Below are 16,992 nucleotides of genomic sequence, written 5' to 3'. Positions count from 1 at the left end.
AGAAACGAGGGGAAAAAATCTACAAGCTAAAAAGCTGCTAAGAAATATAGTTATTTAGAGGCTAGAAAATTAAATTGCTGGTCTACTAATGTAATAAAATATTAAACTGTTACATTATTCAACAAACCAATGCTCTCCTGATGATTTTAATGACAAACTACCAGGATGTCATAAAATCAGTAAAAGTCCAATAAAAAGCTATATCTTATTAAGTCAGAATTAGTAATTTACAAATCACAATAACTGACTATACCTAATTTGTTAAGCCAAAAGCAAACAAGCCACAATATGGCTGAGTATCTGCCAGGTTCTATGAATACCAGATTTATATTCTGATAAGTATTCTGGTAAGCACGAAACAATTCTTTGACATAGAAATAATGTCTAATCCCTGTTGAATTTAGTTAAGCATAATTGTGGATAACAATATGAGAGGGAAAAACTGAATACAGCACTGAGATTTGTAATCACCTTCTGCCTAGACAAAACTTTTTGAAATTAACCACCATAGCAAAATATTTAGTTTTTTAGAAATAAATAAAACAACAAATAAATAATGAACAATACATTTAATGAACAATATTTAATAAACAATACATAAAAATAATAAATAAATAAATGTTCTACTTAAAGCAATGTAAACTACCCTATCACAACATTAATATACAAACTACATCATAACTATGTATCTGTTTAAAGGTCTTAAAATCTACTGTTGAATTAAAGTCCATTCTTGAGGTAGCAGAGAATTAAACGATAGTAGAGAATATACTCTTCAGGGTTGAACTGTGGGGTCCTTGATATTCTCTAAGCTTGGTGGTAATCTTCAGATGCTTAATTACCAAACTAGGTAATATTATCAGTAGCACTGATGGGGTTATCTAGTTTGTTAATGAAACATCTGCAAGAAAACCACCAAGCTCAGAGAGTACCAAACACCCTGCAGAATCAAACAAGCATGAAATTTGTGATTCTAGTGCCACTCCTTATCCAGCAACCATTACCTCTGTTTGCAGATACTGCCAGTCACCTGATATCCATCCAAAACAACAGATGATGATGTCTGATGTATTGGATATGCTTAATACAACTACGAATAACTGAAGCCTATCTGACTCATGAGATGAGGATGAGACAAAAGCAAACATGTTACCTGCTCATTTTGGGTCATACTAAAGTGGAAGTGGGGAAGACGCCTTACATATGATAAGCCTTATTTGCAAAAAATAAGAATTGTAAGGACACACATACATCCATAAAAATGTTCCACTCTTTAGAAACCATTTCTTACCTTGTGTTTAGTCATTGCTCCGACAATGAGTGGGCACACCATACCTGATAGGGTCCCCACACCATTGGAGATGCCCATCAAGATACTGGCATATCGAGGAGCAATATCTAAATGATTGACATTGAATCCTGGGAGGAGATAAAAATGAAATGAGTAAGACAATGTATATAATTAGGTTGCATTTGGCTATACAATTGCAGTTTAATAAGATAATTGTTAATGTTACTGTGGTCTTCTTCAATCTAGAAATACAACTTTTCTAGAGGAGTTGTTCTTCAGTTTCCCTAATGAGATTGGAGAAGACATCCATAACACCAGAGGTAATATTCAGCTGATTCGGACTGTTCAGGAAAACCAGTAGTGGAAATTTTAACTAGTTCAGAGAACTGGCAAATACCACCTATAGCTGGCCCCACCCAGTCACTCCTCATCTTGCCTGCTTGCCCGCCATTGCTAACCTGCCTCATCCGCCATTGCTGCCTGCCTTCTGCCACGGCCCTGATCTCCCTGGGTCAGCAAACCTGCAAGCAAACCCCAGTTGAGTCAACTCCTGGGCCGGCCTACCTGCCATCGCTGCAAGCCCCAGTTGAGTGCTGACTCCTGGCCCGCTTCGCTTTGCCTTCCAGCACCTTGCTGCTTCCCTCAGGTAAGCAACTAAGTGCGAGGGGAGGTGGGGGCAGGAGGCTAGGGTACGCCAGCCAGTGGCTTTCGCAAGGGAAGGTCTTCAGGCTGTGGGCTGGCATACACCGCATGGCTGAAAGGGGTGCGGCGGCAGCGGGAGGCTAGCAGCGGCGAGAGGCTATCAAAAGCTGCGGGTTGGCATATGGCAGCGGCAGCGGGAGGCTAACGAAAGCCATAGACTGGGATATGCCACGTGGCTGAAAGGTGGCAGCGGCGGCAGGGGGAAACTAGCATATGCCAGCTCATGGCTGAAGGGATGCGGCGGAGGTGACAGTGGGAGGCTAGCAAAAGCTGCCGGCTGGCCTATGCCACGTGGCCTAAAGTGGTGCGGCAGGGGCAGTGGGAAGCTAGTGTAGGCCAGCCCGTGGCTTTCGCGTGGGGCCTTCAGGCCTTCCCCCGCGAAAGCCATGGGCTAGCGTATACCGCGTGGTCAAAAGGGGGTGGGCGGCAGCGGCGGGAGGCTAGCATACCCCAGCCCGCGGCTCAATACCTTTAAATAAAATGATTTTTAAAAATTCTATACACAATATATTTAAAAGTATTGAGTATAGAATTTTTTTAAGTACCGTATTTTCACCCATATAACCCGCCCACGCAAATAACCCGCACACGCATATAACCCGCGGGTTTTCCGGATCGTGTAAAATATTTCCCGTATACCCCGCCCACGCATATAACCCGCCCACGCATATAACCCGCGACGAGTAAAAGAGAAGGGAAACAGCTGAGATGGGGGGGGGAAGAAACGGAGAAAGAAGCCTGCGCACGCTGGGGAAGAGGAAAGGAACGGAGGAGAAGGAAACAGCTGAGATCGGGGTGGGGGAAGAAACGGAGAAAGAAGCCTGCGCACGCTGGGGAAGAGGAAAGGAACGGAGGAGAAGGAAACAGCTGAGATCGGGGTGGGGGAAGAAACGGAGAAAGAAGCCTGCGCACGCTGGGGAAGAGGAAAGGAACGGAGGAGAAGGAAACAGCTGAGATCGGGGTGTGGGAAGGAACAGAGAAAGAAGCCTGCGCACGCTGGGGAAGAGGAAAGGAACGGAGGAGAAGGAAACAGCTGAGATCGGGGTGGGGGAAGGAACGGAGAAAGAAGCCTGCGCACGCTGGGGAAGAGGAAAGGAACGGAGGAGAAGGAAACAGCTGAGATCGGGGTGGGGGAAGAAACGGAGAAAGAAGCAAGCCTCCGATCGTGTAAGCCTCCGATCGTGTAAAATATTTTCTGTATACCCCGCCCACGCATATAACCCGCAGGGGGGCGCTGTGCATGTAAAAACCGCATATAACCCGCGGGTTATATGGGTGAAAATACGGTAGTTTGTTTTAATTTATTGTAGATAGAATCTTTTTTTAAAATTGTCTTAGACTATTTAAGAAAAGATTCTATCCACAATAAATTAAAATAAACAATTTTTAAAAAATCTATACTCAATACCTTTAAATAAAATGATTTAAAAAATTCTATACACAATACATTTAAAAGTCATCCTTCCTCTGTAAGTAGCTGTCTTTATTGCTGGGTGTGCTGCGTTCGTCCTTAATATAGTAAGTGCAAGCAATTAAACCCTTCCTTTCTGTGTCTCTCATTTGTGCAGGTTATTGGAGCAAGATGGTGAGGTGGTGGTGCAGAAGATGCAGAAAAGGACAGTAATCATCATGCCCTTCAGAAACGGAACGGATGGCTGAACTGGACTTGGAAGAAAGAGCCGTCCGTCCCAGGTGGTCGTTGGGAGTGGGGCAGAGGAGTGGTCCTGAGGAGATTCCTGTTGGATTTACCAACAGCCGACACCAGCAACCTGAGGGCTGTCTGGCAGGAAGCCGAACAAGAGGGCCTCATGATGACCCATGCTTTGAAATTTTTTCAAGAGGCATGGGCGAATCACCATTTCCGTGAGAGCCGTGCCGAGAGACAAAAGCGGATTTTGCTGATCAAGAAGAGAGATATGTGAATACATCCAAGAGTCTTGTGAGTTGTCTGTGCATATGCGGGTATGGTCCGAAGAGACTTTAATGGACAGTTTTTTGGATGGTCTGAACAAAGATATATACCAGAGCTATGTGAATAGAGGAGCCCCACCAACTTGCAACTCTGGTATGAGATGGCAGCAGATGTGGAAATTGACCTAGCCAGGAATAGATACCAAGGAGGCAGTGATAGAGTCAAGAATCCTGCTCACACCCACCCCAAAGGAGCTCCAAGGGGAGGAAAGGGATGATCTGCAAGCAAGCCCCGGACTACTGCTTGTTTCCAATGCGGGAAGGAGAGTCAGCGAGCTGCTACTCAAAAATTGGCCCCAAACCCACTGCTGCTGGAGAGAAGAAACCGGACCGACTGCCAGGGAAACGCAAAGAAACTGCCTTGAAAGGGATGGAAGCTGTTAAGGATTTCCCTCCCACCCAGGAGGGAGACGAGTCCTCCTTTCTTTCGGGAAAAAGTGAAACTGACTCCGATGACGACCGCTTGGTAAATCCCCAGTTGGGCCCCATGACCATTCCAGTAGAACTTAAAGTGCCCTCTACTGGAGCCCAAGGGAAAATGCTTGCCCTCTTAGACTCTGGATGCACCTGTTGCATAATTAGCCCAGAAGTGGTGGAGAAAATGGGTTTACGACTGAGGACTTTGAAAGTGCCCATTGCCTTTTGCCAATTGGACAGCTCAGTGGCTGGGGGAGCCCCTGCCCATTTTGTAACTGAACCAATAGAAATGTGGATGAGGGTTCACCAAGAAACCTTGAGTTTTATCATGACACCTGGGATGGATCGGCCCCTTATACTGGGATTACTGTGGCTTGGAAATGGAACCCTTATGTGAACTGGAGGAAAGGATGGTTGCACATTTGTTCTGCTAAACTCCCTGAGGGGAAGGGGAGGATGTCCCACATAGTTAATGCCAAAACAAACCTAGCTGCCACAGTGCAGGAAAAGATTGAAGGAGAAGAGAAAATTCCCAAAGAATATTGGGACCTCAGGGAGGTTTTCAGTGAAAGGTCCTCTAACAGACTATCCCCACCACCACCGTGCCATTGATTGCAGCATTGAAATCCTCCCAGGGGAAAAACTCCCTAAGCCTCAAATTTATTCAATAACCCCATGTGAGATGGAGGAATTACGCAAGTTCATTGCCAAAAATTCAAAAAGGGGGGGTTCATACAACCGTCTAAACCATGGGTGGCCACACCCATATTGTTCAGGGAAAAGAAAGATGGCTCCTTTCGTTTATGCGTTAACTATAAAAATCTAAACGAAGTTGGTTTAGAGAAAAAGGGAAAAACCAAAAGAAGTGAGAGAGATAAGGGCAACAAAAAGCATATGACCTAAATACACATAGAATCATGTCGGGAGAAATCAAGATTCTATCATTGAATATCAATGGTCTAAACTTGCCTCAGAAAAGGAAAACAATCTTTAATAAACTAAAACATTTGAATTATATAATTGCAATGCAAGAGGTCCATATAACTAAACGACAGATCCAGACCTTGGAATATCCTAGATTAGGTAAACTTTACACAGCATTAGCTGATCAAAAAAAAAAAGAGGAATAGCATTATATGTCAAAGACATGATCCAGACTAAACTAATTTATCATAATGAGGAAGGAGAATATTCATTGTAGAAATAATGTTAAACCAAAAAAAAAGGTGTCACTGATTGTAATATATGCACCTAATGAAGGTGAGGAAATTTTTTATTATAGACTACATAGCATTATTGGAGAGATGGGAAACAAAAATATCTGTTTAATGGGTGATTTCAATGCTATAGTTGACCAGAAATGGGACTATAAAAGTAGAAAGAAGAGAAAAAGAGCTAGGAGAATTTGTGAAGAGCTAGGGAAAAAGTGAAACTGACTCCAATGACGACCGCTTGGTAAATCCCCAATTGGGCCCCATGACCATTCCAGTAGAACTTAAAGTGCCCTCTACTGGAGCCCAAGGGAAAATGCTTGCCCTCTTAGACTCTGGATGCACCTGTTGCATAATTAGCCCAGAAGTGGTGGAGAAAATGGGTTTACAACTGAGGACTTTGAAAGTGCCCATTGCCTTTTGCCAATTGGACAGCTCAGTGGCTGGGGGAGCCCCTGCCCATTTTGTAACTGAACCAATAGAAATGTGGATGAGGGTTCACCAAGAAACCTTGAGTTTTATCATGACACCTGGGATGGATCGGCCCCTTATACTGGGATTACTGTGGCTTGGAAATGGAACCCTTACGTGAACTGGAGGAAAGGATGGTTGCACATTTGTTCTGCTAAACTCCCTGAGGGGAAGGGGAGGATGTCCCACATAGTTAATGCCAAAACAAACCTAGCTGCCACAATGCAGGAAAAGATTGAAGGAGAAGAGAAAATTCCCAAAGAATATTGGGACCTCAGGGAGGTTTTCAGTGAAAGGTCCTCTAACAGACTATCCCCACCACCACCGTGCCATTGATTGTAGCATTGAAATCCTCCCAGGGGAAAAACTCCCTAAGCCTCAAATTTATTCAATAACCCCATGTGAGATGGAGGAATTACGCAAGTTCATTGCCAAAAATTCAAAAAGGGGGGGGTTCATACAACCATCTAGACCATGGGTGGCCACACCCATATTGTTCAGGGAAAAGAAAGATGGCTCCTTTCGTTTATGCGTTAACTATAAAAATCTAAACGAAGTTGGTTTAGAGAAAAAGGGAAAAACCAAAAGAAGTGTGAGAGATAAGGGCAACAAAAAGCATATGACCTAAATACACATAGAATCATGTCGGGAGAAATCAAGATTCTATCATTGAATATCAATGGTCTAAACTTGCCTCAGAAAAGGAAAACAATCTTTAATAAACTAAAACATTTGAATTATATAATTGCAATGCAAGAGGTCCATATAACTAAACGACAGATCCAGACCTTGGAATATCCTAGATTAGGTAAACTTTACACAGCATTAGCTGATCAAAAAAAAAAGAGGAATAGCATTATATGTCAAAGACATAATCCAGACTAAACTAATTTATCATAATGAGGAAGGAGAATATTAATTGTAGAAATAATGTTAAACCAAAAAAAAAGGTGTCACTGATTGTAATATATGCACCTAATGAAGGTGAGGAAAAATAGACTACATAGCATTATTGGAGAGATGGGAAACAAAAATATCTGTTTAATGGGTGATTTCAATGCTATAGTTGACCAGAAATGGGACTATAAAAGTAGAAAGAAGAGAAAAAGAGCTAGGAGAATTTTGCCCAAGTCATTCTTTCAAATGGCCGAAGAATTAAATATTGATTGGCTGTGCCCAGGGATAAGCTCCGCCCACCATCCACAGCTAATGGGGTCTTGTGAACGGGCTAACTCATTTCTGGAGCAGTACCTTCGATGTTTTATTAATTACCAACAGGATAATTGGGCTGAACTTTTGCCACATGCAGAGGTGGTGTACAATAATTCAGTACATAGCAGTACCAGAATGAGCCCTTTCAAAGTTCTGTTTGGCCAGGATTTTGTACCGATTCCTGAATTGCCTCAAGAGAAACCTCACATTTTATCCTTGTCCGAGTGGAATAATCAACTTCAACATTTTTGGCCAATGACTCACAAAGCCTTAGACGCGGCTCACCATGCTCACAAAAAACAGGCAAATAAAAAAGGGTCTAAGCCTAAAGAGTACCAAGCTGGGGATAGGGTGTTTTTGTCCAGTAAATTTGTACAACCCCCCCAGAAGTTGAAGAAGCTGGGTCTGAAATATGTGGGTCCGTTTCCCATTGTGAAAATCATAAATGCAGTATCAGTAAAATTGGAGTTGCCGAAAACCTTTTGGAGGATTTATCCCGTATTTCATGTGAACTTGCTAAAACCAGAGCAAATTGTTTTCTTCTCACCATCTTTTGAGCATGATGGTGGCCGGTATTTGGACTTGGTCAAAGCCAACCATCCTGCATACCAACATGATGATGCCTTTTGGAGATGCACCCCACATGACACCTAAGGGAGTTGCAGATTGGACACAGGGGTGGGGTTGTTGGAGAGATGGGGCTGGGTTATCATTTGATAAGTATTTGTTCGCACCTTTCTGGCTCAGATCTTGCTTTATTTTCGCTGCTATCATTTCATAACCAGTAAAAGTATTTTAATTCCACAAACAATGGAGTTAGGAGCTTTCTTTCTTGGTTATTGATAGAGGCACGCCTGACAGTAGGCCTATGAGAAACGACTTATGGGTCTTAGGGATACAGCAGAATGAACTCAATTACTTCCCTTGCATTATTTTGATAACACAGCAGAGTAAGAGATATTTGGAAATTTGCAAGGGGGGAGCAAAATCAGGATGGGATGGTGACAAAGCTTGCTAGTGATGATACAGAAAGTTAAGAAAGGAGGGAGTGATTGTGGTATGCTGCTGTTCATCCCAAAATATATGTGGTGGGATGGCAACACTTACATAGTACAGAGTACAGATAGTCCTTTAGTTACAATAATTAATGGGACCAGATTTTTTAGCTCAGAAAATTGTTAAGTGAGTCACGCCAAGTTTTATGACCCTATGCTATGGTTATTAAGTAATTTTCTGCAATTGTTAAATGAATCACACAGTCATTAAGCGAATCTAACTTTCTCCATTGACTTTGCTTGTCAAAAGCGGTCTGGGGAAATTGCACATGGCAGTCACATGAGTCCAGGATGCTGCAACCATTGTTAATATAGGCCAGCTGCCAAGTGCCTGAATTCGACCATGTGACTGTGGAGATGCAGCGATGGTTGTAAGTGTGAGGACTGGCTATAAGTTACTTTTTTCCAATGCTGTTGTAATTTTGAACAGTTGCTAAACAAATGGTTGTAGATCAAGGACTACTTGTAGTGCTTTGGCATCTTTTCTATCCCTGAAATTGTCCCATGTCAGGTTAAGAAGCTTGGGCACTAACTCATATTGAAGTTATTGGGCAATAACTCATATTGGACTCCTATTCAGGTAAACATGGGAATGGAGAGGAGATTTACTGCAGAACATAACCATGCCTAAAAGTCAGCCCAACTGTTCAAGAGCTTACCTGAAATAGCAAAGCCACTGAAGCCCACAGCCAGGACTAGAAAAGAAATCGCCATCCCTTTGCTGTGGGAATAACCAACTACTAAGAGCAACGTGGCTTCCATGCCGAACCCTGGTGAGAAATGAAAACCACACATGTAACTATGGATTACAAAAATATTAGCTGCATTCAAGCATTGTATGAAACTAAAACTAAACAAATCATGATATGGCTTAGTATGCAATATAAGAACCCACTCAAAAGACCACAGTTTAAAACCAATAATCACCATTGGTGTAAGACCAGGTGAGGGACAGATCATCGTGGAGAACATCTGCCTGTGTAGTCACTAAGACATGATGTTGATCTGATGGCACATAATCAATAAACCCAATTATAAGTTCTGCATTATGCCAGTCATTTTTATACTTTGAGGTTCTGAGGTCATTTCAGACTATTCTGGAAGGAAGTTTCCTGAAACTTCCCTATAACAGTGCTCTTCAGATGAGGTGGACTACAGTTCCCAATATTCTCATCAGCAGGGCCATGTATTTTGTCTGAGGATTTGAGGACTCATATTCCAATGCATGTGGTTGAATGTATCAAGTCTTGAGGGTTTTTTTTTTTTAATGAAAGCTATTCTTTCATACATGAAAGAAATTTGGAAGCCTTGGATGTACAAGGCCCTTCAATCTGGTTAGGTTCAGGCTATTGGAAACTTAGCCTGAAGTTTTTTAAAGCCAGATGCAAAAATTTAAGAGATTTTATTCTATGAGTGCTAGAAACCATGTCTTTCTCCAGCATTAAAGATTAAAACGGGATGTCTCTGAATTGTCTGCAAAGCTTTTGGATTTGGAGGCCCTGTGGCCCTTCAAACATTGAATTAAAATGCTGACCATGATTGATATCAGCAAGAGATGATGGGATCAGGTATATAACATTATTTTGATTGTAGTAGCCCGCCCACTCCTATTTGAAGAAATACAAGGTGATTCTAGGAGCTGCGGTGGTGAAGTGGTTAGAAGGCAGTATTGCAAACTGTCAACAGCCAGAAGTTCGATTCTCATCAGCTCAAGGTTGGCTCAGCCTTCCACCCTTCTGAGGTCAGTAAAATGAGGACCCGATTGTTGGGGGTAATAGGCTGACTCTATAAACTGCTTAGAGAGGGCTTTGAAGCACTATGAAGCGATATATAAGTTTATGATGTGCTTATGCTATAGCATGCCTTTCTTTAAAGCTGGGTTCTCCACACTTGGCAGCTTTAAGACTTGTGGATTCTGGGGAAGAACTGAAGTCTTAAAGTTGCCAAGTTTAAAGACCCCTGCTTTAAAGAATTCAAGCGCCTTACGTTCAATATCAGTACACCATCCTTTCAATCAGTATCAATCTCATTTTTCTTTTTTTTAAAAACCCTCTCCAGAGGTAGCTGCTCAGTCATAACCTTTGTCCCCACAGCTTGTGCTGTGACAACAACGCCTCCCACTCACCCCCACAGTTCATCATCTTGCGGACGTTGGTGGTAGACATAATTCTTCGTGAGCGCAAGAAGTCAGCGATTTGGCCTCCAATGGGTACAATGATGGTCATAACCAAGTGGGGCAAAGCAGAAAGCATCCCCACCTGTGTGTGAAAAGTGAAGAGAAACAGTCAGCATCCCAGAGACCAGAAGGTGTTAAAAGACAGCTGAAAAAAATCCATGTATCCCTTACAATAACCTTCTTCAACTTTTAAGGCTTGGCAGCCTGGCGGGGGGGGTAATAGAGGGGAGCGTGCATACAGCCCTACTTGCACAAGAAAAAGACTCTTCTTACTCCTTTAGAATTCTCTGCGCCAAAAAGTTTTAGCAAAGGGACAGGAGGCCCGAAACAGTGCAAGATCGCTCCCCTAAAGCCTTTCTTCCATTTGCAAAGTTTTTGGTGCAGAGAAGAGAAGCCTTAGTGGTGAGGTCTTGTACTCTTTTGGATTCACTGAAGTGGCCAGACGCTCCAAAAGTGGATCGGGTATCTTGCGCAGAAGCCTCAGTCAGTAAAGCTGATCAGGGCGCGTTCATCCCACTCAGCCTCTTCTCTCACTATTCCACGTTTGGAGCACGGGAGCATCAGCTTTACCCACCTGTCTTGAGGTGGGGGCAGAGCTGCATGCAGTGCTAGCCCACCTCTCACATGGCCTGGTTCCAAATAGGCCATGGCCCAGTTATGGGGACTTAAAAGAAGAGGGGACTCATGGGAGACAGTATCTATCTTCCATTCTTTTTTCAAAAAATGTATTTATCATATTAGGCAATTGTTGTGGCCCAGCAGGAGCCGTTAGAGCTGCCAACAGACTCTGACAGCGAGGGGCCCTATGAGTCGGCTTTGGAGGATGAGGAGGACCCTGGACAGGGTTCTGACTCCGAGCAGGCCACAGAGAGGCTGGTTGGCCACCAAGAGGCGCCTGAGCCTTGGACCAGTGGGGAGGAGACAAGGGAGTGTGATCCGGACGTCAGCAGTGTGGAGGAGCCAAGGGAGTTGTTCTTAGATGCCCGGCACCGGAGAGCTAATCGGTGTAAGGAACAATTACACAATTACAGGAGGTAATTGCAATCAGCTGGTGGTAATTAGGCTCCTCTACAGACAATAAAAGGAATGCTTGTGCACATGCCCCTTTTGCAGAAGTCAACACATTAACTAATGTTGGAGAACAGTATTGTGAGCTTGGCAGGCTGGATTGCTGCCAAGGCTTTTCTGTGCCGGTTTGCTGCCAAGGCTTGTCTGTGCCGGTTTGCTGCCAAGGACCTGTCTGTCTGTTAATAAATTCCGTAAAGTATCTTTGGCTCGGAGTGTTTTGGTGTGGGACTAGTGGGGTCAGAACAGGCAATTAATAAAAAAAAAAAAAACTCCAATCCCACTTTCCAGCAGCAAAAAAATAAAAGTAGTTTTAGGAAATAATAATAATTTGGCACTTTCCCAAATCTTGCTTTGTCTAAATTTTTCCGATAATGGATATTGATTTATATTGTTTATGTGTGCCTAAAGGCACTATCCACAGTCTTTAATCAAAGTGTGAAACAAAATGGGCCAATCTAAAATTTAGATAGGCTCCAAATTTCTAGGGCCAATGAGGATAAGCATCTTTTGCAGAATATACTCAATTTGCCCATGTACAGTTTTTGCTGGTTAATGACCTCAGTAAAGTTATTTGTATATCCATGTACACATACACACATACATACATACAAACAAGAAAAAAAAAAACCTTTCTTACCTTACTGATTTCAAAGCCAAAGACTTCTTCAAAATAGGCTGGCTGGCTGATTAAAAGTAAATAAAATGTCCAGCTTCGGCAAAAATTGGCTACAATGATGGCATAAACCGGCATGGATGTGAAGAACTTACGCCATGGAGCTTTGAATTTCTGCAGAGACAGCAAAGATATATTATCAGACACCTTCCAGATGTGTTGTTTTATAACTTGTATATGTTCCAGGTGGGATTTCAACAGACGTGCTAGCTAGGGATATGTCCACCCAAGTTGGAAAGGCCAAGGCTATAGGACACAGTGCTATATAAGTAATTTAATAAATGAAGGTAAAATCGCTGGGAGCCTTTTGAAGCGCCACAGAGGAGCTGCCTAACTTACCAATATATACAAGTACTGACCAAAAGGGGATTCATAAGGCTGGCGCTCTCTCCAATGCTTTCCTCTATATACTTCTTTTCTTCCTCCGTGATGGTGGGGTGCTGTGCAGGACTCTCATAGGAAACCATCAGCCAGAATAAATACCAGAAAATACCAAAGCTCCCTGCAAAGACAAACGTACAGAATAACTGCTGAGATGTATGGGCCTTCCTTTTTCCCACTCTTGAGTGACCGTGCTCACCACCCCTTTTACGTCAGAGGAGAACTATTTCGGGCAGGAAATCTGTGGCCCCGGTTGCTGATCCTTATCTGGCTTCAACTGTTTATATGTTTCCCATCATTCCACTTGTTGGGAGGAAAATGCTCCCCGATTAGGATTCTTCCCGCCGGGATGCAACAATCAAGGCTTTGAAGAAATAGTTGAATAATGAAGCAGAGCTGCCGGAAAGAAGCTTTCAATGACAAGGAACCAAGATGAGTGACATTCAGCAAGGCCTCTTGGCTAGCTAGAAAGATTGATATTCAAACATGATCTTATATACCCTTTCTGAATTTTGTTCTCAAACTGGTTTTTGTTGACATTTAATTCTGTTCTTGCTGACGTTTAATCCTGTGTTTATTGATGGGATAATTTTCTCTATTCAATTTTGTTTGGAAGGAAGAAGGTTAATCTCTGTTCCTGAAAAGAAGCAGGGTTGAGAAATTTGGCTAGTTCCTGTGTCTGTTCTGGTAGTACCGTAGGTTTAACAAGCAACAGCTACTGTATTTGCTCTTTTGCTACATTCCAGCGCTAATTGTGTTTTTTGTAGTTAGGCTTATCTCAAGTGTTTATACTTGAGCTTGCCTGGGATGTGAGGCGGCGGTGGGATTCACTTACCTTCCCTACCCGTTTGCAAATGAGAGCGCACACACCGCATCTGCATGCGCAGTGCTCACGCATTACGTTGGGGTGGAGCCTCCCGCAGCCACCGCTACCAGCTCACCCAAGAGATCCGGTTGAATACTACCTCTGGTGTGAGCTCTGGCAATGAGCCAGACAGGGCTTTTCTTCCCTTGTGTAAACGGTTGCGATTTAACTATTTGTATTGTGTTTGGATTATTTGCTGCCTCACGGTTTCTTCTTCTATCTGGGGAGAGGGCTCTTCCTTCACACTCATCTGACCTTTTGCCAAAGTGATGGGTGACAAAATGTAGCAGACCTGGAGGTTTTCTACAGACGGTGGTGGAATAAGTGGGAATATTTACAACAGATAGTGTTTGACTTGGGACCATAATTAAGCCCCAGTTGTTAAGCAGGTGTACATGCCCAATTTTACAACCTCTTTGGTGGCAGCTGTTAAGCAAGTGCGATACTCAGTGGTGGAATTCAAATAATTTAACAACCGACTCTCTGCCCTAATGACTGGCTGGATAGGCGTGGATGGACGGTCATGTGACTGGGTGGATGTAGCCAACTCAATGTCACTCACGTTGAGTGGCGCCTTGCCTCGCCCTGCCTCTCTTCCCCATGCCCGACCCTGCCACCCCTCCCCTCCCAGCCACTCTTATTCATGCCAGGCTGCTCATCTTGCCAGCTGGGTAAGCAGCCAAAAAGGCAAGACGAAGAGGGGCTGGGAGGAGAGGGGCGAAGTGTGGCCGGGCATGGCAAGGCATGCTATTCAGCTGGTTCACCAAACTGCACAAAATGTTAGCTACCGGTGCGAACAGGCTGAATCCCACCACTGGCCATATTCATTAAGCCAACCCATTGTTGACTGGGACATCATTGCCAGAAAGTGGAAATTAAAGCCATTTTCTGACCAAAATGTTTTAAATCATAGTGACATGACTCAGGGTCTCTCCAAACGGTCCTAAATAAAGACTGGGTGCTGATTGCCCTAAATGTGATCGTATCAACATGTGGGGAGGGGAAAGATGGGGACTGGCCATCTGAACTTCAAATCCAGGTTGTAAGTTCCTTTTTCAGGGTCACTCATAACTTTGAAAGGCTGCTAAGTCACCAGTCATTAGTTGAGGACTGCCTGTATTTTAACATCTATATTGCTGGAGATGACCTAAGGCTGCCTCATTGAGCTGGGAATGAGATGAAGGCAAAGGCATGGGGGCATGGAGGATAAGCTAAATCATGTTAGGGCTGTGATTAAGTCTCCATGAGGAAAGGCCCAATAGCAATAGCACTTAGACTTATATACTGTTTCACAGTGTTTTTACAGCCTTCTCTACGCAGTTTACAGAGTCAGACTATTGCCTCCAACAATTTGGGTTCTCATTTTACCGACCTGAGAAGGATGGGAGGCTGAGCTGGTGGGACTTGAACTGCCAAACTGCTGGCAATCAGCAGAAGTAACCCGCAGTACTGCACTCTAACCACTGCGCCACCATGGCCCAATATGACAGCCATCACTTTCGTACCAGTTCACTTACCATAGACGTAGAATACAGAGCTCCATCCTGAATATTGAACTAGAATCCCAGCAAGAGGCATGGCCACCACTGCCCCAGCATAAGAACCTGGAAAATTATATAGGAAATATTAGCTAATTATGCAAGCCAGGATTCCTTGCTCCCATCAGCCTGTAAACCTGATACTGCAATTGCTCTTTGATCTGAAATGTTTACACATGACAGAAAAGAAAATGATAAAACCCCACCCACAAGAGGAACAGGAGCTAATAAATAATGGTGAAAGTAACTCTAATTCCTTAATTATTTACCAGCAATGTAATTGAACTAAAAAGAAAACAAGCAGGGTAGAAGCTACAAAATAAAATTAGTAATAGTATTTACAGCTGCAGGAGACCATATTGTTTCCAAGTAAACATTACAGAATGTGTTGTCTATGAATATGAATACTTATAGACAACCTAATACTGTATTGAATGCTATGGATAACCACTGTTTTAATTCAGTTACTGGGTTATTATGAAAAAACAATACCTCACCAACAATAAGACAAAAATGTGAAAGCAACTTCATAGCCGTATTTAGTGAGTTGATAAACCAATCCTGTGATTTAACCAGTGGTGAGTTTCAAAAATTTGTGGAACCTCTTCTGTAGGTGTGGCCTGATTTCTGAGTCCACTGGTGGAACCTCTTCTAACCGGTTCGGTAGATTTGATGAACCGGTTCTACCAAACTGGTGCGAACCGGTAGGAACCCACCTCTGGATTTAACCAATCCAAAGTATCAGCTTTAAGAAACAAGGTTATCTTACCACAGAAAGCTGTTGTGGCCAGGCGACTACGTTCCAAAGGAGGTGCCCATTTGCTCCAGATACCATGGCATGCTGGGTATGTGACTCCCTGGAGGTGAAGGGCAGAGAATTATATAAAGAGGAAGATCAAAAATTTAGTTTCATTAGTTTCTTAGCTCCTTCCCATTCAGACTCTTCTGCAAGAAAGTGATAGAAACATGGAGACAGATGAAATTTCATAGAAGAATTAATCCTGTTGGCCCTGAGAAAGTAGGTAGGCTCTTCAGAGCTGTCAGAGTGATCACCGATGCATTTGATTTATGTCCTTTAGTTGGGCAATGTCTTCCCAGGAAATCATGAGTTGGTGGGTCCAAGCAATGGTAAATTCATCCCTGAGAGAGGAGATGATTACTTCCCCATAAGACATGGTTCCACTGTACAGTATTGGATAATTTCTGACTTGTCTCCTCAATTCCCTTGGGAAAGATTGTTGAGAAGGTGGTCATTCTGAGGCTTTTTAGAAGGCTCTGGGGGTAGTTGATATATCAATCTGCTTCTGGATTAAGGCAACATACCAGACTGACACTGATCTTCCATGATAATCTAGGAAAGGACTGGAATGGATCCATTCTGGGCCTCCCTGATCTCTGAGTGGCCTATGATATCCTTCTGAACTGGCTTAAGGTTATTGGGAAGCTCAGAGTTATTCCCCCAAGTCTGGGATTGTTTGGATCACCTGCCTGCCTTTTGAAAGGTTCTAAAGATTTTGCTTTTGTCTCAGGAGCCTTGTGGGGTCATTTTAATTATTCTGGTTGTGGGATGATGAGAAGTTGCCACATATGTGATATGTCTTATTTTCTATTTATCTTATCATGAGTTATACCTGATTGGACAGCTATAGAAAAATAAATAAAATAAATAACTAATAAAGTAAATAAAGTAAAATATTATAAAAATATAAAATATAATAAAATATAATAAAATATAATAAAATATAATAAAATAAAATATTATAAAATGTAATAAAATATTATAAAATGTAATAAAATATTATAAAATGTAATAAAATATTATAAAATGTAATAAAATATTATAAAATTATAAAAAATATAAAATATAATAAAATATAATAAAATATAATAAAATATTATAAAATATTATAAATATTATATTATAAATATTATAAATATTATAAATATTATAAATATTATAA

At 42.4% G+C, this 16,992-nt stretch overlaps 1 protein-coding gene and 1 long non-coding RNA gene across 2 annotated transcripts in view; one reads left to right on the top strand and one right to left on the bottom strand.

Annotated features, from left to right (window-relative positions):
* Window positions 1–16,992, bottom strand: part of SLC17A7 (solute carrier family 17 member 7) — a 61,300-nt gene that overhangs the window by 3,597 nt on the left and 40,711 nt on the right. Inside the window, exons 5-11 of the mRNA XM_087713843.1 lie at window positions 15,801–15,888; window positions 15,011–15,097; window positions 12,607–12,749; window positions 12,212–12,361; window positions 10,456–10,588; window positions 8,990–9,100; window positions 1,292–1,419 (exon numbers count right to left, since the gene is read on the bottom strand). Of these exons, the coding sequence (XP_087569969.1) occupies window positions 1,292–1,419; window positions 8,990–9,100; window positions 10,456–10,588; window positions 12,212–12,361; window positions 12,607–12,749; window positions 15,011–15,097; window positions 15,801–15,888 (840 nt within the window). The remainder of the gene's footprint in view (window positions 1–1,291; window positions 1,420–8,989; window positions 9,101–10,455; window positions 10,589–12,211; window positions 12,362–12,606; window positions 12,750–15,010; window positions 15,098–15,800; window positions 15,889–16,992) is intronic.
* Window positions 850–5,303, top strand: LOC148046303 (uncharacterized). The gene is made up of 2 exons (XR_015696482.1): window positions 850–1,235; window positions 3,562–5,303. It is a non-coding gene; the product is annotated as an uncharacterized LOC148046303 (long non-coding RNA).

This window comes from Thamnophis sirtalis, unplaced genomic scaffold (genome assembly GCF_051295495.1).
Source record: "Thamnophis sirtalis isolate CommonGarterSnake01/CBP01778 unplaced genomic scaffold, rThaSir2_p1.2 scaffold_4, whole genome shotgun sequence".
Lineage (NCBI taxonomy): Eukaryota > Metazoa > Chordata > Lepidosauria > Squamata > Natricidae > Thamnophis > Thamnophis sirtalis.
The sequence above is the reverse complement of the archived record's forward strand: the minus strand, read 5'-3'. Positions and strand labels throughout refer to the sequence as shown.